Source organism: Sus scrofa, chromosome 5 (assembly GCF_054392235.1).
Source record: "Sus scrofa isolate SSC_HxYL_T2T_F1_AM1 chromosome 5, Sscrofa_HxYL_maternal_Yorkshire_Landrace_v2.0, whole genome shotgun sequence".
Lineage (NCBI taxonomy): Eukaryota > Metazoa > Chordata > Mammalia > Artiodactyla > Suidae > Sus > Sus scrofa.
In genome coordinates this window covers 13,997,357-14,019,947 of record NC_139387.1, presented here as the reverse complement: position 1 = coordinate 14,019,947, position 22,591 = coordinate 13,997,357, and the positions used below count along the sequence as shown (strand labels likewise).

Sequence of the window (22,591 nt, the reverse complement as noted above, 5' to 3'; positions counted from 1 at the left end):
AAAAAAAAAAAAATGGGATGGAGTGCAATACTCCAGGTGTCTTCCTGTTCCTACACACTATTGTCCTGGAACCATTGACAAGCTAGGCAAAATGAAGATGGGAAATAGCCCCATTCAGGATACTGTAAAAGATAACCTGATCGTCAGTATAAGTGGTCATAAACTAGCAGAATTGGATATCCAGGTGTACCCTAGTTCAGAAGCAAAGCCTTCTAACTTATGCATATCATCTTGGGAGAGACTAGACTAGCAAATAATGAAGGAAATTGGTTAATAATACATCTTCTTCAAAGCCTTGGAAAACAAACAAAAAAGACAAAACCGCATTTGAGGAATCACTGAACAGAAGAGCTTCCATTCTCAAGCTGCTTTCCTTGAGGGAGGTGGGCGAACTCGCTGCTTGTGAATTGCCTCTAAGTGTTCTTGCTAATGGCGGTGTTTAGTCCAGATCCCCAGAAAACACTGGCTGAGGAAAAGCCTTTGTGTGCTAATAACTTACTGGCAGGTGCAACTTAGGGCACCAATAGTGTATGAAATTGGAAGTGAAACCAAAAAAAAAAAAAAAAAAGAGCAAATACAAGTGGTTGGTTCCCATGCCCATCAAAACTTTGCAATAGCCACAGCTGAATGTTAGATTCCACAGGACCACAAGGAGGTCCTGAGACAACTGCACTTCAGAACCATCACTGGAGAGAGATGTGAGAGGAAACATATCTCCTGGCTTCCCCTGCTTTCCTTTTTTCTGCTGATTTAGGTCTCGATGAGAGATGGTTAGGCTGAGAAATGGCCTCAAAAGATAGGCCATTTTAATCAGACACATAGCAATTTATTTTCCTAATGTAACCTAAAAAAATGGTTCTCCAATAATTTTCTCTGAAGATTGTCCAGGAAAATATTCTTCTTTTTTTTTTTTTTTTTTTTTGTCTTTTTAGAGCTACACCCTCAGCATATGGAGGCTCCCAGGATAGGGGCTGGATCAGAGCATTGGCGGGATCCGAGCCTCATCTGCAACCTACACCACAGCTCACAACACTGGATCCTTAACCCACTGATAGTGAGGTCAGAGATAGAACCCGAGACCTCATAGGTACTAGTTGGGTTTGTTAACTGCTGAGCGACAACAGGAACTCCCAGGAAAATATTCTTGAAAGGTTCTGCAACTTTAAAATTCCCTGTGTGAAATTAGAACACACCCTCACACCATGCACAAAAATAAACTCAAAATGGCTGAAAGACTTAAATATACGACAGGACACCATCAAACTCCTAGAAGAAAACATAGGCAAAACACTCTCTGACATCAACATCATGAATATTTTCTCAGATCAGTCTCCCAAAGCAATAGAAATAAGAGCAAAAATAAACCAATGGGACCTAATCAAACTGAAAAACTTTTGCACAGCAAAGGAAACCCAAAAGAAAACAAAAAGACAACTTACAGAATGGGAGAAAATAGTTTCAAATGATGCAACTGACAAGGGCTTAATCTCTAGAATATATAAACAGCTTATACAACTCAACAGCAAAAAAAGCCAATCAACCAACGGAAAAATGGGCAAAAGACCTGAATAGACATTTCTCCAAAGAAGATATACAGATGGCCAGCAAACACATGAAAAAATGCTCAATATCGCTGATTATAAGAGAAATGCAAATCAAAGCTACCATGAGATATCACCTCACACCAGTCAGAATGGCCATCATTAATAAGTCCACAAATAACAAGTGCTGGAGGGGTTGTGGAGAAAAGGGAACCCTCCTGCACTGTTGGTGGGAATGTAAACTGGTACAGCCACTATGGAGAACAGTTTGGAGATACCTTAGAAATCTATACATAGAACTTCCACATGACCCCGCAATCCCACTCGTGGGCATATATCCAGACAAAACTCTTCTTAAAAGAGACACATGCACCGCATGTTCATTGCAGCACTATTCACAATAGCCAGGACATGGAAACAACCCAAATGTCCATCGACAGATGATTGGATTCGGAAGAGGTGGTATATATACACAATGGAATACTACTCAGCCATAAAAAAGAATGACATAATGCCATTTGCAGCAACATGGATGGAACTAGAAAATCTCATACTGAGTGAAATGAGCCAGAAAGAGAAAGACAAATACCATATGATATCACTTATAACTGGAATCTAACATCTAGCACAAATGAACATCTCCACAGAAAAGAAAATTATGGACTTGGAAAATAGACTTGTGGCTGCCTGATGGGAGAGGGAAGGAGTGGGAGGGATTGGGAGCTTGGGGTTATCAGACACAACTTAGAATAGATTTACAAGGAGATCCTGCTGAGTAGCATTGAGAACTATGTCTAGATACTCATATTGCAACAGAACAAAGGGTGGGGAAAAAAAATGTATACATGTAAGGATAACTTGATCCCCTTGCTGTACAGTAGGAAAAAATAAATTAAAAAAGTAGAATATTATACTAAAAAAAATAAATAAATAAAATTCCCTGTGGAAGTTACCTATCAGCAAGAGCAGTGTTGGTGCCTAGAAAAATATCTGGAAAATATGAAGACAGCATATGATCTCTTCTACCTTGTATTCATAAAGGGCTCAAAATTTATGCAAAATGATTTTTTTCTATTTATTGTCTTTTTATGGCTTAAAAATATATATTTATTTATACATAAATATAAATTATGTATATTATAGTCTTTTCTCATAACAAGGATATTAGTCATCATTGCACTGATACAATATGGAAATTGCATTGACACAATATGCAACATCTGGGACTGCTCGAAGCCAGCTAAGACAAGGGTCCACCTTATGTATAATGTAAGAATTGTGGAGGGACCAGGAGGCATATTTGGCATATAAAATATTTGATAAATGCCACTTTATTTCTATTAATGTTTTCTATCTCATTCAGTAAATTTTTGTTTACTGAAAAAAATGAGTGAATAAAGGATCTGAACATATCAAGTAAGTGAAATCTGAGTTTATATGGATATGGGTGTGATAACTACATGCAGCCATAAAATTGACCATAATAATAATGGCCAGTATACATTTTGTGCCAGTGGATATGATAAATTCTAATTGCTTCATTCTTTCAAAAGTTTATGGATCCCCTTAATATCTAATACTAAGCTATGGGATTAAAATGCAGGGTGAAATAAAAATCACAGTCTTTCTGTCATGGGAGTCATAATTTAGTGGTGGATCCTAAATTAATTCAATACTTTTTAAAAAGGTATAAATTAAATTGTAATACATACCACACAGGAGAGGAACATGGTGCATTAATAATGTAGGAAAGACGGTTGGCCAATCAAGCCCAATCGTCTTTGGCACAGAAAGGCATCCCTTGAGCCTGCTGAGAAATCACAGACGGTGGTGGAGGTGGTGGAGATGGGAGTAGTGGGGTATGGGGCTCCTAGGCAATGGAAGAGCATATTCAGAGCTGTGAAGTGGGAGAGAGTATGGCAGTGTGTGGCAATAAAACGTCTGTAGCCAAAGCCCAGCAACCAACGGGAGAAGAGGATGAAGTGGCCACAGAGTTGAAAAATGGAAAACCACTGAAGGTGTAAAGGCAAGTGTTAAGGTGACTATACTGTATTCTTAAAGCTTCCTCTGACTGCCAGATTGAGAAGCAATTGTCAGAAGGTCTGGCTATGTACTGTCCATGAGAATGGAGGCTGTATTAGCAGAAGATGGTATTAGTTGTAAACATGGGGGAAATACAAATTGATTTTATAGAAACCTTAGAAGGTAAAATTGATAGACTCAGACTGGTCAAGGGAGGTGAGAGAGAAAGAGATGGTTGGCATGCCTGGGTTGGAATTTTGATAGTCATTGGACGTGAAGGAATGGGAAAAGATGCCACAGGTAAGGAGAGTGAGGTCAAGCATTCAGGTCCCACCCATGGAAACTCATTGGTGTGCTTCAACTGACCATTGTTGGATAATTTTTTTCAGGGCTAGAACTCTCCTTTCTCATTAGAGAACAGGATTGGTAGCTTATATTTATATCACTTAGTTTAAATCCTTCATGGGTAGAAACTGAGTTCTGCCAATTCCTATATGCCCAGTGACTGTGCATTATTAACTTTGCAAAGGAACAGAGCATGAAAAAGGAGGGATGGCAAAAGTAATAGGCTCAGTTAAAGATTATATTTGACTTTTTATGGCAGACATTTCACTGCAATGGCATAACTAAATGATAATTTATGTGAGAAGTTTGTTTATCTCATATAACAATGTGTCTAGGGAGTTCCCATTGTGGCTCAGTGGGTTATGAACCTGACTAGTATCCATGAGGAATGTGGATTTGATCCCTGGACTTTCTCAGTGGGTTAAGGATCCGGTGTTGCCTTGAGCAACGCTGCGGTGTAAGCTGGCAGCTGTAGCTCTGATTCAACCCCTACCCTCGGAACTTCCATATGCCCCAGATGCAGCCCTAAAAAGCAAAAAAAAAAAAAAAAAAAATTTAATTTAAAAAAAGATGTCTAGAAGAACAAAGTCCAGACCAGAGCTGGGTCACCCGCTTAAGGAAATTGTTAAGGAACCAAATTTTCTTCTGGCGTATAACAAAATTTCTATTAATTGACCTGACTATTAGATATATAGATATTCATTTGATTACTCTTTGCACTGTACTGATGTTTTATGTGCAGTTTTAATTTAGGATATGCTTTGCTTTTTAAAAATCATTGAGATTTAGTTTTTGTGATCACAACATGGCTGCTGCAGCTCCTGCTAATATACCTGTAGACCAAGGAAGAAGAAAGAGAAAGGACAAAGGGTGAAAGTCTGGAGTCAAAAAGTAAATCCTGTTGAGTCCCCACCTAAATAGACTTCTCAGAAGCCTTTCTCACTTATCATTGGCCAGGATTGTTTTTATGTTTCTTTTATGTTTTTATGTCAAATTCACTATTCTCAATTGGGCACTTAACTTTATGGACTTTTATTTGGCGATGTTGTAGGAAATGTGTGAAAGGGAAAATTATGCTCATTAATTCAGACTTAAATGCAGTACAGAAAGAGTTCTATTAACACCAAAATATCCTAATTTCCATGAAGTAAATACCTAAAGAATATAATTTGAGTCACTCCTTTTTTAGATTCTACTTCCTTCAGCTTGGATTCCAGCCAAACCTTGTTTTCCTTCTCCAGATGCAGTAACAATTGCCAAAGCATGTTTGTAGCCATCTTCAGCTCAGGTTTTCTTCTGTCTGACCTGAATGCCAGTCTTGTGAGTCCTATCTTCAGAGATCTCTGAAAACAGCCCAGTGTCAAAGCCAAAATTGTACACACCAAAGGCGGTGCAGCTGAACACTCCAACGGTGAGATTACAGTGGTCCTGCTGGTTGTACAGGGCTTCCTTGAAAACAGTGGGTTGGAAGGGCTTTGGAAAGGGTTCACTCAGCTTCACAAAAAAAGGCAGATTTTGGTGCTGATGGACACTTCTCAATAGCTTCAGGTAACCCTCTTAGTCCCATTTTTCCTGGATAACCTTGAGGACCTATGGTCAGGATATACAGACAAAGGAAGGAAGGAATTCTGAACTCATATTTTATGATCAGAATATTTCTGTCTCCCTCCCTCCCTTCTACACTTTTTAGTTATATCTTAAAGTTTTCCTTAAAACTTTGCTCTCTGTTCTATGGGAATAACATCCAGTGCTTACTTTTATCATAGCTTTTCCACACTAAATTGTAATCCCTTCCTCAAGCACTTGTGTCAACTATAATTGTGTCTCAAAGTGTCCAGCTTAAAGTTAGCACTCAAAGTGTACTTTCTGGATGCATAAGTGCATGAATTATTTTTTCTTAACTTATCCCACAGGCAGAACCATATATTTTCTTTATTATAAACCTTATAACTAAGGACCACTTTCCATAGGAATTAAAGCAGAAAAAAAAATCCAGAAATGATATTGTACTACTAAAAGAGCACAGATCAGTGGTACTGAAACCCACATAAGCATTACAGCCACCCATGGAGCTCTAAAAGTCCACTAATTTCCTGGCTGCACTGTATTTCTTCTCAATATGAATCCCTGGACATGGAGCACAGGTTAATGATGTACGCAGGTCATTCTGATGGAAATTACTGTCCTAGGTATCCAAGTGGCAGAGCAGTTGTTCAGAGCTGAATGGAGATTTCTCTTTCCATGATACTACCTTTCCCCTGATTTTGTGGGAATCACCACTGCTTCATTGTGAAATATGTGCAGCCACACTGTACAGAAATAGCAATGAGATTGGCAAGAGTCCATCTGCTTAAGGGCTATTCAAGCTGTTTTTTCAAGCTAATTATCCTGACTGATAACAAAGCATACAAGCAACATCATTGTCTTTTTTAGAATATAAAGTTAGCTTATTCCACCCAAATGTATGGCTAAACTTAAAAATTAAAGAACAGGAGTTCCCTGTTGGCTCAGTGGGTTAAGGATCCAGCATTGTCACTGCTGTGGTTCAGGTCATGCTGTGGCACAGGTTTGATACCTGGCCCAGGAACTTCCACATGGCCAAAAAAAAAAAAAAAAATGAAGAACACACAGAGTATTCATGCATGGTTAGTATGGTATGCTCTCTAAATTCACCAGGGCCAGCCATTTTCTCTAATCTAGCACAAAAGATTTCATCTGTAAATGTTTTACAAGTGAGTTATTTTCCAGATTGTGTTTGCATGTGTATGTAGGTAACCGAGTGATCTTTCTGACCACATGAAGTGTAGTTATCTCAGTTTAGAACTTACTATGTTTTTCCAGTTCTAGATGAATAACTAACTAGTGGGGAAACACTAGGTTTCTAGCTGAGAGCTGCAGTATCAGGTATGTGCACTCCCACTGGACACCAACCAGACATCAATTCTCCCATCAGGGAGCACTTCTTGTTACGTAGTTGACTGCATGTCACCTGTTCCATTCCTCGATTACTCTATGTACAGTAGATCAAAATGTTTAACATGTCAGAACTTCCTTGAGTTTGCCCCACGAAACAGCAATTTTGAATGGTTTAACCTACTATAAATAGCAGTATGCAGATGGAATCCCTTTCTTGGTGATCTTTTCAAAGTATGAACAGCTGCCTCAAACCAAGTTTGCTCCTCAGCAAGATGGGAGAGGATGGGAATGGATTTCTACCATTAAAACTTTTTCTCATAAGAGTTCAGGGTTTGATCCCTGGCCCCAGAACTTCCACATGCTATGGCATGGAAAAGCAAGCAGGCAAGCAAGCAAGAAAGAAAGAGAAATAAAGAAGGCAGGAAGGCAGGCAGGCAGGCAGGCAGGCAGGCAGGCAGGCAGGAAGGAAGGAAGGAAGAAGAAGGAAAGAAAGAGGGAAGAAGCAAGCAAGCAAGCAAGCCAGAAAGCAAGCTGGAGCTTGAAAGATGTTATCGGAATCAGGAAAGTAACTTGTTCAAACCCCATCCTCAAGACCAAGGCCATTCTTATTTATAACACTCAGACTAGAGTCCACGAACTCCAGTTTATCCATCTCAGGAAAATGGGATCAGTGCACCCTCTCCACTTTCTCTACTGGCATCCCTTCTTTGTAAAAAGTTTTTATGTACCTGAAAGACCTTATTCTCTATACATTCTTCCAGGTAATTAACTTTCTGTTATTCATCCCGTGGGCTCCATCAAGCCTCTTTGCACTGCTGAGGCAAAGCTGGCATTTCCCCTTTCTGATAACAGAGGGCTAACTAATTCTGATCATTCCTCTTCTTGAAATATGAGAAGGTTTAGAAAAAGTGATAATAGCTGTTATAACAGGTACACCGGTAAATCTCAGTAGTTGAACGTAGTGCTCTCAAAACTCCTGCAAGGTATTTCTGAAGCGTGAATCTCTTCCAAGTGATAAGAGAACCAAGATTCTTCCTTCCTGTGGATGGGCAGCTTCTTCAATATGTGCTTCCAGACTCTCCACGTTTAAAGCAGCAGAGGAGAAACGAAGGTGGATGGCAATTTAAGGGAGAATTCTACCGACAAGTCTCTGAAGCAGTTCACAGTATGAGTGCCTATGCTGTATGTAGAAGCCAGCTGCGTGATCCCTACTAACTGCAAAGTGAAGAAAGTTTAAATACAAAACCAAAATAAAAGAGAAGCGGTTTGGGTGAACAGCTAGCCCATCTCAGATATAGATATATAGATATATAAATGTATGGATATACATCTATCTAAATGCCTGTATTCACCTTAGTCACACTTCAAAACTAACACTATATTAAGAAAAATACAAGCCTGAGATTAGAGGGAAAACCTGATCCCAGAGAAATAAAAGGGAAATTATGACACAGAAGCTGTTTTTCCCCCCACAGAGGGCATTTTCCAATATATTCATACATGAACAGCTGTTTAGGTGCTTTATGGGACAATGAGACCAGAAGTTACATCTCCAGATCTACTCAAGATGAGGAGTCTTATTAAAAACAAACAAACAAAAACAAAAAAAACCAAAAACCCTGCAATGACTAAGCTCTACAATCATTAGACCAGAATAAGAAAGAAATGAAACTAAATCTAACTTTTCCCAGCTACAGAAGAGTGTAAATAAAGATCATATTCCCTTGGTTTTAAGTGGAGCAAATGTGAATGGAAACATGATAATCAAGGGAAAAAAAAAAAGATTCTTCACAGCTGTGGCTACAGACTGGCTTCGCTTAAATTTGTTCCATAGATATTAAACTTGAACTGAGAAATTAATTTAAAAACTGAAATTTCCTCCGGGCATTTGGCTGAAGGAAAAAATAATCCTCTTTGGAGGAAATCACCTCCATCCCAGACTTTAATAAATCACTTGTATCTCTTGTATACTTTAAATCATCTCTGGATGACTTATATGTAAGTCACTTACATAACTGCTATGTAAATGCAGTTGACCCTTGAATAACATGAGCTTGAACTGTGGGGCCCACTTATATGCAGATTTTTCTCAACAGCAAATACTACAGTATTACAAGATTCAGCAAAACAAGCTGAATTTTTAATTTGTTTTGTTTTGTTGCTGTTGGCTTTGTTACCATATTTGGGGCGTGCTTTTTCAAATTTGCTCTCACATATAATGTTGTTTTCAAGATGTTTTATTAATTTCCCTTAGTAAGTAATGTTACTTTATATGTGTCTAATAATTCTAATTTCTGAAGCTTATGCAGGTGTTTGTGGCTACTGGTGGTTTGAGTTGGTTCACATCTCTAGTGATATGTTTTCGTGAATGCTCAACAATAGGGCAGAGAAGAAAAATATGTGTAGGCACTTTTGGAGACCTGAGATGAAGGTACATTTTCCAGAGACCATTTCATTGTCTTCTATAGGCTCAGAGGTATCAGTGTGGGATAATCTTAAATCAAATGCTCATACAGGCTTTTCTAGCTGCATACCTGGGCTGTAACATTTCAGTGTGGGTTTTCCTGTGGCCATGTCTTCTCAGAGATTTTTTTTTTTGTCTTTTGCTATTTCTTGGGCCGCTCCTGCGGCATATGGAGGTTCCCAGGCTAGGGGTTGAATCGGAGCTGCAGCCACCAGCCTACGCCAGAGCCACAGCAACGCGGGATCCGAGCCACATCTGCAACCTACACCACAGCTCATGGCAAGGCTGGATCCTTAACCCACTGAGCAAGGGCAGGGACCGAACCCGCAACCTCATGGTTCCTCTTCGGATTCGTTAACCACTGTGCCACGACGGGAACTCCTCTCAGAGATATTTTTTTTAATTTCTGCTCCTATTTTAGTCACGTAAAAATTGGCGTTCTGGAATTGAATGAGATGATTTATTTTTTTGTTTTTCCTTACACTGAGGATGGAATTTGAGGGTCCCAGTACATTTAAAGAAGGTAAAAATGTCCCAATGATGTAGACCCTGGGGTTGACTTTTGCCCTCCTTGCCCCATACAAAAGCCATGTAGGTACCCAAACTTGACAGAATTGGAAAAAGGCAAATGGTAAAAGTAATTTCCAGGAAAAATACTTACCACATGTCTGGAGAATGGCAACCCTAAATGAATACAAACTATTATTTTATTTCTCTTTGCTTCTCACTTTTAGATTAGGTTCTGTGTTCCTGGAGGAAGTTTAAGAAAAAAAATCTAGTAACAAAGCCATAGAATATTATTTTTCCCCTGATTTTGATGAATCTAAAATTTATTTTTATTTTTATTACTTTGTCTTTCTCTCTTTTTAGGGCCACACCCGTGGCATATGGAGGTTCCCAGGCTATGGGTCCAATCAGAGCTGTAGCCACCAGCCTACACCACAGCCACAGCAACGTGGGATCCGAGCTGCATCTGCAACCTACACCACAGCTCACAGCAACACCAGATCCTTGACCCACTGAGTGAGGACAGGGATCGAACCTGCATCCTCATGGATGCCAGTCAGTTTCGTTAACCTCTGAGCCACGACGGGAACTCCTAAAATGTATTTAATGATATTGGTCTTCCTGAAGATTCTAAGTCTAACCAAAGATCTCAGTCTTTTGTCTTTGGAATAAGTGATACTATAATTCATCAAACCTATAGCCTCTTAAACCAAAAACAGGACGACATTTGGATATGTAATGACTATGGTATGAGAACCCAGGGAACCTTTATTTTTTTGTTTTTTGGTTTTGGGTTTTTGTGTGTGTGTGTGTGTCTTTTTATGGCCACACCCGTGACATATGGAAGTTCCCAGGCTAGGGGTCAAATCTGAGCTGTAGATGTGGGCCTACACCACAGTCACAGCAGCACATGATCTGAGCCACATCTGCGAATTACCCCACAGCTCACAGCAATGCCAGATCTTTAACCCGCTGAGTGAGGCCAGGGATCAAACCCTCATCCTCATGGATGCTAGTCAGGCTCATTACCATTAAGCCACAACAGGAACTCCCCCAAGACAGCCTTTAAAAAATGTATGGACTTCCCTGAAAAGTTTGTTTGATCCAGCCTTAGTCAACTACTGGCAGAAAGGAATCAAGCCTCATTCAGTTCTGAGCCAAACTTACAAAGAAAGCAGGGCACCCGGAGGCCTTTTCAGCCAGTGAGGGGGTGCATTTTGCTGCCATATCTACATGTTCACTAAGTTTTACTGTGCTTCACTTTATTGCACTCGGCAGATAGTGTGTTTTTTACAAATTGAAGAATTGTGGTAACCCTGAATTGAGCAAGTCTGTTGGCACCATTTTTCCAACAGATTTATTCATGTTTTGTGTCACATATCAATAATTCTCACAATATTTCAATTTTTTATTATATTGCTTATGGTGATCTGTGATCAGTCATCTTTGGTGTTACTGTTGTGATTGTTTGGGCGCACTGTGAACCACGTGCATGTGATGGCAAACTGGATCGATTATTGAAATAATGACAAAGGATTTGGAATATTAAGCAAACTTAAGTTCATTGAGCAGCGGCAGGGTTTGAGAGGGTTGATTTCCATTTTGAAAGAAGTTTTACTGTGAGTAAAATGCTACGTGAAACAGAGACATTCTCGGTGAAAGGAAGAGTCAATTGATGCAGCAAACTTCATTCTTGTCTTACTTTAAGAAATTGCCACAGCTGCCCCAACCTTCAGCAACCACCACCCTGATTAGTCAGTTGGCAGCCATCAGCATGGAAGACCCTCCATCAGCAAAGCTGTTGTAACTCACTGAAGGCTCAGATGATGGTCAGCCTTTTTTTTTTTAAGCATTAAAGTATTTTTAAAATTAAAGTAAGTACATTTTTTTAGACATAATTCCATTGTGTACTTAATACAGTGTAGTATAAACATAACTTTCTGGTACACTGAGGAACCAAAAAATTCACATGTTCAGCCAGAGACAATTGGCTTAGCAATGCCAAGCCTGTCTTTCTAGTCTTTCTGAGCTTGAAGGAAGCCCACAGATACGCAGAGTTTTCCAGACTCCCGTGGATAAATAGGATCTTATTAAAGTCTTTGCTGGCTGTCCTGTTCCCCAAACCACCTTTACAATTTCTTGCTGGTGCATTGCTTGACCCAACTATTATCAAGATCTCAGACTGGTTGTGATGTGTTCCTTCCCTGATCATTGGCTACTTAGAATACTATTATTTGGCTGTGCCCTGGACATGGGCTCTTCCACTTACTGCTGGAAATAAAGTCAGTCCCCTCTGCTACCTGTCCTTCTAGCCTGCTCCACTGCAGCAGAACTTCTGGTCACAGTGTCAGGGGTTAGATGGGAGCAGCCCTCGATAAGAAACCACAGATTTCCACTGTTCTTGCTGAGACCCTGTGGACTTTTTAGAATAAATATTTCTTAGTTTGTCTTATACTTTCCCAAAGTTTTAAACCCTTGGGGTTTTTTGGCAATTTTGTTCAGTTTTATTTTTTTCTTTTTAAAGAGAAGACTGCCAAGCTCTTCACTCAGCTGTTTCTAAGGTCTCACCCTCAATTAATTAAATTTTTATTAACTTGGGCTTACTTTGGCAAGCACGGAGTCTGGTTGGCATGTGCAAAGATGTCAGTAGGTTATTACAGAAAAGCAAGAAGTGCTCAGAAAATATTGATAGTAAGGAAGAGAAGCAGAAGAAAAAATTCCTGGGCTCTTAATTAGAAGAAAAGCCTTTATTGTCCAATCTTTAGCTTCAATTCGTTTTTGTTTTGTTTTGTTTTTGGCTTTTTGGGCCAGATCTGCTGCATATGGAATGGAGGTTTCCAGGCTAGGGGTTGAATTGGAGCTAGCCGCCAGCCAGCCTACACCATAGCCACAGCAACTCAGGATCCAAGTCATGTCAGCAACCTACACCACAGCTCACAGCAACACCAAATCCTCAACCCACTGAGCTGGGCCAGGGATTGAACCCGCATCCTCATGGGTACTAGACTGGTTCCTTACCACTGAGCCATAACAGGAACTCCTTTAGCTTTGATTTTATTAACTAAACCGTTTCCTCCCCCCGGGTCAATATCACAGTCTGTAGAGTTAAGAATTTAGACTAGGGGGAATGAGATACTTGTTCATCTCTCATATTTCTGTCATCCTGGAAGAGCCAGAGATGGGTTCACAGGGTGGTGTTGAAGAAATGACTAGAAGAGAGAAAATAACCAAAACAAAGCTGCTCAGCTTAGGTGTAGGCTTGGCTGTCATAAGAAGAGATGGGTTCTAGAGGTATGTGGACTATTTCACTTTGAATGTCAGCTTGTCAGCTTTCCTAAACAGATCTGAATGTTTAACTGCTCCCGTTAAAAATTAACCTTGACTTCAGCCTCAGGAGAACAGAAAATCAAATATTGAGAAAAACCCATCTATGAAACCATCTACTGAAAAGTTTCATAATCAAGCAGATAAGCTAGTTATCAGACAGATGAGGAGGTGGTCAATGAAAGAGCTTCCATGTCTGGGGAAAGAGGAAGAGCTGGCTCCATGAGCATTGCAGGTAAGTCTTCCTATGAATATCTATCATAATAACATCAACCTTGTATCAGAAGAGGTTGGAGTTCCCGTCGTGGCGCAGTGGTTAACGAATCCGACTAGGAACCATGAGGTTGCGGGTTCGGTCCCTGCCCTTGCTCAGTGGGTTAACGATCCGGTGTTGCCGTGAGCTGTGGTGTAGGTTGCAGACGCGGCTCGGATCCCGCGTTGCTGTGGCTCTGGCGTAGGCTGGTGGCTACAGCTCCGATTAGACCCCTAGCCTGGGAAACTCCATATGCCGTGGGAGCGGCCCAAGAAATAGCAACAACAACAACAACAAAAGACAAAAAAAAAAAAAAAAAAAAAAAAAAAAAAAAAAAAAAAAAAAAAGAAGAGGTCACTCTCCAATACACTTGATTTCTATTATTGTTTTAAAAATTAGAACAACTCTGAGAGGCAATTGCCTATAATGCTGGATAAAAATAAAAACATGTTTTCAAACTTACCATTGAAAACTGTAAATAAAAGGGAGTGGAAGGAGTGAAATCCAACAGAGGGCCAAAACCTTTGCTTTCCATATGAAATTAATGTCAAATAATTCGAATAATATCAAAGTCATTATGACATAAATAAGCAAAAGAATGGATGATAACAAAATCCATTTTATTTTTCAGTTATGTATTAAAAGTTAAAACAATGCTCATAATCAAAGCAGTGGTATAATACATTGCCCTACATGTTAAATTTTTCTTAGTCTCTTTACCCTTCTTGAACTCTGTCTCTGTTTCTGCCTTTCTTTGTCTTGGTTTTATCCCCAAATGTGTTTACTCTTTCTGTGTTTACTGTTTATTCCCTTTCATTCTGCTTTCTGTCCCTTTCAAGCTCTCTCTTGACTTATATCCTTCTTGATATCTTTGTCCATTATCTTCCAACTGATTTTACTCCCCTGCCATTCAACAATATCAATGTATATGATATTAAAGTATATTTTATAGTACCTCTTGTTTTTAATTATTAATGTTTGAAATGAAATTCCCAATCAATTTTTTTTTTTTTTGGCTTTTTAGGGCCACACCTGTGGCATATGGAAATTCCTAGGCTAGGGGTCTAATCAGAGCTACAGCTGCCAGCCTACACCACAGCCACAGCAATGCAGGATCCGAGCCATGTCTGCGACCTACACCACAGTTCACGGCAATGCTGGATCCTTAACCCACTAAGCAAGGCCAGGGATAGAACCTGCAACCTTATGGTTCCTAGTCATATTCGTTTCCACTGAGCCACAACGGGAACTCCCCAATCAGTGTTTAGTTGTAGTTGTTTGTGTGCTCCCCCCCAGCCTCTGCCACAATTATCTTTTATCTCTGCCTCTTAAACTTCCCTTGATTTCCACAAAGTATTTGAGGGTGTTTACATGAATTCATATATTATCACAGGACAATATAAACAGAGAAGAATAGATTTAAAAAAAAAACTTCTATTATCACAAAGCCCAAAATAAGAAGGCTAAAATGAAGAGTAGAAGAAATAAGATGTAGGTATCAAGACAGTTTTAGAAATTTAGATGAAAATTTGTATCCAAGCTTGGTGATGGAGAAATACAGAAGAAAACATAGTCACTTACGCAAATTATATTTTTTTGTGACAGTCATGCCCACTTCTTTCTTGAGGGTCTTGAACTTAGGTCAAAAGGAAATAATTTTCCTGGATTTTCACTTATGGACATTGAGTAAGTTAAACCATAAATTCCTAATGAACATTCCTACAATAAGTTCCATGAAAGATTTCCTGTTAGAGTCAGTTTATTGTCCTAGCATTATATTTTGAGAATAATGCTGGTTTAGCTCAGCAAAACCAATTGAATATACGATGTTAATTTAATTTTCTATGTGGCCTTTATATGTTTGTGTGTGTGTGTGAGTGTGTTTATGTACATATTGTGGGATCAGTTGGAATGGAACGGGGAGTCAGTGGACTGTAAACAAAAGCTGTTGCCTACTTATATCCACCAAGACATACGAGCCAGCACCATATTTGTGTGAAAGAACAAGAGATTTGGGTTTCAATCCTGGTTCCACTCTCAAAAACTAAAAGCCTGGAGGAAGTACAGCCGTCACCTTTTCTAGGATTCAGTTTCTCCTTCTCTACATCATTGAATGTGACACCAAGCCCCTCACTATTTCAGGGAGGAATTTGGGAAATGTGAAGCAAAGGAATGTGCCAAAAGGTCCAACATATTTTTATAGCTGTTTTTAAATTGTTTTAAGATATGTCCGTAGTTTTTGTGTGATAGATTGTCAAAACTGAATTAACATTCTCTCTAATTTTAAAATCAAAATAGCACTCTCCTTGGAAGATAGCAAGAGGAATAGAAGTAATAGGAAATAATTTTTAGGAGTTCCTGTTCTGATGCAGTGGGTTAATGATCTAGCTTTTCTCTGTGGAGGAGCTGATTCAATCACCGGCCTGACACAGCAGGTTAAGCATCCGATGTTGCTGCAGCTGCAGCATAGGTCACAGCTCCAGCACAAATGTGGTCCCTGGTCCTGGAATTTCCATATTCTATGGGGGCAGCTGACAAAGAAAAAGAAATAACTTTTAAAGAATATAAAAATCTGTTAGACTCCAGACAAAAAATATACATATATCTTCTTTAAACTTTGAAACTATTAAACAAGGCAGGCAGATGCTCCCAGCATCATTCTGTAGATGTAACTGGGCAAGAAGGAAGGTCACTCAGCATTAATGCTAGGATTTGAATCCACTTCCTCTGACTTTAAAATTATGCCCATAAATTAGTGTATTTCTTTTCTTGATTTATCTTCATCTTTGGAAAAGCATTGTTTGAATCAGAATTAAAGCCAAAAAAAGTGGCTAATATCTTATTTGAATTATAAAGGATATTCTAAAAGTTACCGTTACTGACTGATAATTTAACAATTAGAAACACTCTGCTATATGGCAGAAATTGACACAACACTGTAAATTGACTATACTTTAATTTAAAAACAAAACAAAACAAAACAAAACACCTCTCTAGGAGTTTCTGTTGTGGCTCAGTGGGTTAAGAACCCAATTAGTATCCATGAGGATGTGGGTTTGATCTCTGGTCTTGCTCAGTGGGTTAAGCATTTGGCATTGCTGCAAGCTGCAGCATAGTTTGTAGATGTGACTTGGATCCGGTGTTGTGGCTGTGGTGTAGGCCAGCAGCTTCAGCTCCTATTTGACCCCTAACCTGGGAACTTCCGTATGCTACAGGTGTGGCCCTAAAAAGAACAACAACAACAAAAAACAAAACAAAACAAAACAAAACAAAAATCCCACTCTACTTTCAAGAGTGTATTAATCAGGTTAAAGTTGGTTATGTTTCTCAACACAAATTTCTATAGTTGTTGCACATATTTGTAATCCATAGAAGTTCCTTATTGAGGGCAAATAGAAGATTCAGGAACTCCCTCCAGGATCTGGTAGCTTCATAAATGGGACAACTTAACAAGTCCATTCGTAGAAGCAAGTACAATGCAAGCATGCTGATCTTATGGGCTTGATACTTCAAAGTGGAAGAAAGGCCACTGCACTAAGAAAAAAGTTTTAGGGTGGTGGGAAAGATAAATTTGCTAATTCAGTATTTGGTATTCATTGATTCATTCACCATCAAAGAACCATTCATCATATATCTTCTATGTTCCAAGCCCTTCCAAAAGATAAAGCAAGATGACAATATAGAATAACACATAGGCAAATCAGATGCTTATCCATCATAAGAGCAAGATTACTCAAATCAGTAATCGTATTTAAAGATCACTGCTAAAGAGATGGCAAGAGGCTCTGAGTCCATGAGAGAGAATCTCTGGGCTTCACATAAGGTTGAGAAAGCACTATTAGTTTCAAATAGGATGGATTTGCTGATTTTTTTGGATTTTGTTGTGCTCAACATGAAAGCATCTCAACTCAGAGGGCCTCCTGATCTTATCTGGTGTGTTATAGTGTTGATACATGTAGCATTTGATGGAACCAAAGACCAAAAAACATCAATTTTCCTGGAATTGTGAAAATTTGTAGCCACTTGACAAAATGTGTAATACCATCTCTTTAACAGAGGATGATGCATCTACCAACCTACTTGAAACTTCATTTATTTTTCTTCTACTTCAGGTTTCTGGATTTTAGCTCTCTTTGTCCCATTACTTGTGGCCAATGTCCAATCTTCAGCAGATTCTGAGCCATGCGGACCTCATGGACCCCAAGGACCTCCAGGACCCCAAGGACCTCCAGGACCGCGTGGTTTAACAGGTGAAAAAAAAAATCCAATTACTGTTTTAACCTCTCATAGTTTCTCTTTGATTGCAAAGTTCATAGATTCAGTGAAGTCTTCTGAGTGATCTGATGAAAATATTGACCATTGAGGTAAGTCGTTTCTTAGTAACAAATGGTCCTGATCTCTTTTTCTCAACCCTGAAGAGTCATAAGATTCATCTACTAAGAGAGCTTCCAACAACCACAAAGTTGCTAAAACAGCTCCTTAGATACATTGGATGTGCAGTGCAAGTTGAGACTGATGACTGTATCTCTAGAGTAACCTAGAGCACTCAGATTGGTGTCACTCAGTGTAGGTGTAAGCCAAGATTCAAGCAGCGATGCCTCAGGAACACGGGTCAGTGGATACACTGGCTTCCTCCTCTCTTGTCACCTTCTGAGAAGTATACTGGGCTAAGTTCACATGAAGATCGCATCAGCATTTAACCCTTGTACTTAACCTCCAAAGCAATGGTTTTGAAATCTGGCTGAGAACCAGAATCATCCACAGACTTGTTAAATATGTAGGTTCCTAGTTTCCATCATCCAAGATTCCTCTCAAGGTCCTTGAGTGTAGACTGGCCCTGTGCAATCACAGGATTGGGGTAGGCTGGTGTGCCACAACTGGTTCTAATAACCAGGCAACTTTGGATTCCACTGTTTCAAATTCCCATTTAGTTCTGGCATAATATGATCCCTAGATTTGTCTGGGCAATCCAATCCAATAGTGATCCTTAATACTCAGCCTTACAGGAAAGAAAAGACATGGCAGAACATGTTTGAAGATCAATACTTGTGTGTATTCACTCAATTATTCATTTATTGAACATATTTTGAGTGTTAATTTTATAACTGATACAGAGAATGACATGTGGAAAGAAAATTGAGGAGAACCCTTCATCCCAGTATGGATAAGGAAGCAGTAACTTAGGGAGGGATTATAATTCTTCATGGTAATTCTTGATAACAATGGTAACAATCAATATCAGATATGGTACAAGGAGACAGAACCTTTCCAAATCTGGAGTAGATAGGAGATACTTCTGGAAGCAGTGATTCTTGAACTAGGCCCTTGGAAGAAGAAAGGTTGGAAGGAAGAAGCCATTCATGTACCATGCAAAATATGGAACTTCAATTATGTCATTCTGTTTTCTGTTTCTTTTGGAATCTAGGAGCCCAAGGTGCACCAGGACCAGGAGGAATACCTGGGCCACCTGGAGCCATTGAAAAATGCCCATCCCCACCTCAATCTGCCTTTTCTGTCAAGCTGAGTGGGCCTTTCTCAGGACCCTCCCAGCCCATCGTTTTCCAGGAAGTTCTGTACAACGATCAGGGCCACTTTGACCCAGCCACTGGAGTGTTCACCTGCACAGTCCCTGGTGTGTACCACTTTGGCTTTGATATCATATTGTTTCAAAACGCTGTCAATGTGAGTCTCATGTGGAATGGCTTCCAGATCAGGGACAAACAAGTGGAGGCCAAGAACAGCCATGAGCAAGCTTCAGGAAGCTCCATCTTGCAGCTGAAGAAAGGGGACAGGGTCTGGCTGGAGTTTAAGCTGCACAGAGAAGAACATGAAAAAGAAACCATTCAAACTGTGTTTTATGGGTTCTTGCTCAATGAAAATTAAGACAGGGGTAACCGCATGGTTCTCTCCTCAAGCAACTCTGAATTTAAGAAAAGAAGCTTCCTCCTCCTCTCATCTCAAATATTTCCTTCAGAATCGCTCAGTGAACCACTGAATGAACTGCTCACACAATCAGTAATGGCCAACTTGAACAAAATGAATGTCTTACCAATCACTAATGCCAATAAAGACTCATGCTGCACCAGTTTTTCAATAATTTCTTATTTTTGCTTCCAAAAATTCGAGGTCCTACAAAGCAAAAATGTGGAGGAAAAAACATACTGAGGTAGGAAGCTGCCCAGCCCCATTGCCGATAAATATACCAGGAAATCCCCCATTTGGCTCCTTTATTAAACTTGTTCCCCAGGTGACCCTAGGGACAAAAGCCTCACTCAAACTCTCCAATCTATTTTGGGGATTAAGGCTACAGGAATAGAAGTAAATATCTCTAACAGAGATAGCAAGTTTGCTTAAAACACCAAATGAAGATGTTTCCCATCAGATGATTCCTCTAAATCCTAACTGGATGGGTGATGGTGTTTAAGACTAAGGACCAAAGATAGAGGTGAGGGAATTTATGTGGCTTCATAATTTTCATATTAATAATTCATTTACTTCAGGATGCTACTTACTTATCCAACATCCCTTCTATCTAATTTCTATTCTAGCTAAATGTGTTTGCATTGCCCCAATGAAGCCAGTTAAGAAATGTAATTTGGGAGTTCCAGGGGGTTATAAACCTGACTAATCTCCATGAGGATGTAGGTTCGATCCCTGCTTTGTTAAGTGGGTTAAGGATCCAGTGCTGCCATGAGCTGTGGTGTAGGTCACAGACGTATCTTGGATCGTGTGTTGCTGTGGCTGTGGTGTAGGCTGGCAGCTGCAGCCCTGATTCGACCCCAAGCCTAGGAAATTCCATATGCTGCAGGTGCAGCCCTATAAAGCAGGGGGAAAAAAGGTAATTTGACCTGTATTACATTCAAGGTGGCCATAAAAAACACCATCCTTTCTGGTGAGATATAAGTGAGTGGTTATTGCAGGAGTTGTATTTAAAGGGGCGGGGGGGGGGGGACTGACTCAATTGGCTTGTGTCTTTGGCCTTTGGCCACTGCCCTTTGCTTTCTCCATATCTTCTATGAAGAATGAAGATGTCATTCTTCAGCTGCAGCAACCATCTTGCAGGTATCAAACCAATGCCACATATTCCACCGTGGAGCAGGAGGGTTTTCGGCGAGACAGCAGTGAGTGATGGCTTGAAGAGAGATCTTAATTCTCTGCTCAGGAATTGAACCTGGGAAGCCTGGATGAAAACCAGGGATCCTAGTCACTAGACTAGCTAGAGGCTAAAAGCAGAATTGCCCTGATTCTTGCCCCCTGTTGAAAACAAGAAAGTTTCAAGGAGGCAGAGACTGTAAAAGCAGGTACAAATTTGTTATTAGAAACACAGTACAACATGTGAAAGAGCATATGGAGAAGTAGTCTATTTATCTACAGCGGAAGCGAAGCAGTAATACACACCCAAAGGAGGAGTCTTGGTGTGGGCATCCCCCTGAGTGAGAAGAGTGCTAGGGAGGTGATTTATAAGTGATTAAATCTGTTCTTCTGGGTCATTTTTTCCTTTGGCCAATTTTTTTTAATTTAATTTAATTTTTTGTCTTTAGGGCCACACCTGCAGCATATGGAGGTTCCCAGGCTAGGGGTCAAATTGGAGCTATAGCTGCCAGCCTACCCCACAGCCACAGCAATGCAGGATCTGAGCCATGTCTGCAACCTACACCACAACTCAGGGCAACGTTAGATCCTTAACCCGATGAGCAAGGCCAGGGATCAAACCCAAAACCTCATCGTTCCTAGTTGGATTCATTTCCACTGCACCACTAAGGGAATTCCTTGGCCAATTATCTTGTTTTATTTCTCACACCTGACCAGACCCAGGGCCCTTCCCAATATGTGTGCACACCTTTTGGCCAAGATGGATTCCAGAGCAAAAGATTATGGCATGGTTATCAGGACTTATGGCCTGGTGCCCCCTCCCTTTTTGACCCCAGGAGTCTTTCTGCATATGTGGAGTTGGGGTCTCTCTGGCCCCAAAGATAGGAAGTATGTGACCTCTGGATCTTTTGCCCAAGCAGGGGTCAGGCCTTCTCTGTCTCCTGCCATTACCATTGTTTAAAGTGTCCACAGAAGATAAATTCCAGATATTTACTTTGTGCCTATTGTATTTCTATCTTGAAGTATAAACAGGTAGCTAGTTGTAAATGTATATCCTGGAGCCCATATAAAAGTAACCACTGCCCCAGGAGGATAAAGGTAACCACATTTTTTTTTTTTTTGTTTTGTACACCAACATGAGCATATAAGCCAATCTTAAACTATTTATGACTAGACTTAATATACTGGTGGGTTTTTTCTTTATTATTAAAGTACATTTTAAATATAGTAAAACACACAAATCTAAAGTACAGAGCTTAAATGATTTTCTATTAACATAAGCAAGGCCCTACCATCCTGATCAATGTAAAGAACATTTCTACCATCTTAGAAGCCTCTTTTGTGCCTTTCCAGTCCACAGCCACATCTGCAGCATTGAATCTATTATTCTGACTTTCATCATCATCATATCTTTGCCTATTCTTGGACTTTTAGTAGAATAATCCAATATAACATCCTTCGTGTCTAGTGTTTCTTCAGTCACCATAATGTCTGTGAAGTCCATCCACACTGTGGTAACAGTAGGGAAGTATTTCATTTATGGAAATTTTCATGGTTGAGGGTGTGGGTTGGAAAAAGAATTTTCCAGAGTCATAGCAGGGTGAAAAGAAAGATAAGTTTATTGAGATAAGAGACACTTCTAGCACAGCAGGGCAGCTTCCTGATGGTCAGGGAGAGCTGACCCTGAGTGCATGATCATTTCTGTTATTATAGCCCAGGGAGAGAGGAGAGGTCTTATAGTACACCTGCTAACCTGATGATTGGTTGGGGAAAAGAGGTCTTCTGATACACTTGCTGGTTCGTTAGGGACATATAATGCCCCTATGGGGCAGAGTGAGGAGTGGGCCACATACCTGACCTAGTAGGAGGGTAGGAAGGAGTAGGCCAGGTTGCTCAAGGTGGGGGGGGGCATTACAATGAGATGGGTGGGGCAATGATGAGGGATTAATAATTCTTTGGGCCAGAAGCTTTGACTTCTATCTCCTTGGATAGGCCTTGAAGTCCCATAGGAATGGGTAGTATCCCGTTGTGTAAACATTTATTTGCCCTTCTGCAGATGGATATTTGAGTGGCTTTGTGATTGACATTTTCACTCAATATAATGAGCTTGATATCCATCTAACAAAG

At 40.0% G+C, this 22,591-nt stretch overlaps 1 protein-coding gene across 1 annotated transcript; it reads left to right on the top strand.

Annotated features, from left to right (window-relative positions):
- Positions 1 to 13,201: 13,201 nt before the first annotated feature.
- On the top strand, positions 13,202 to 19,457 carry LOC110258312 (protein HP-25 homolog 1-like). The gene is made up of 3 exons (XM_021081475.2): positions 13,202 to 13,354; positions 17,485 to 17,622; positions 18,798 to 19,457. The coding sequence occupies exons 1-3, from the start codon at positions 13,312 to 13,314 to the stop codon at positions 19,253 to 19,255; spliced, it is 639 nt and encodes a 212-aa protein (XP_020937134.1). The 5' UTR covers positions 13,202 to 13,311; the 3' UTR covers positions 19,256 to 19,457.
- The last annotated feature ends 3,134 nt before the right edge of the window (positions 19,458 to 22,591 follow it).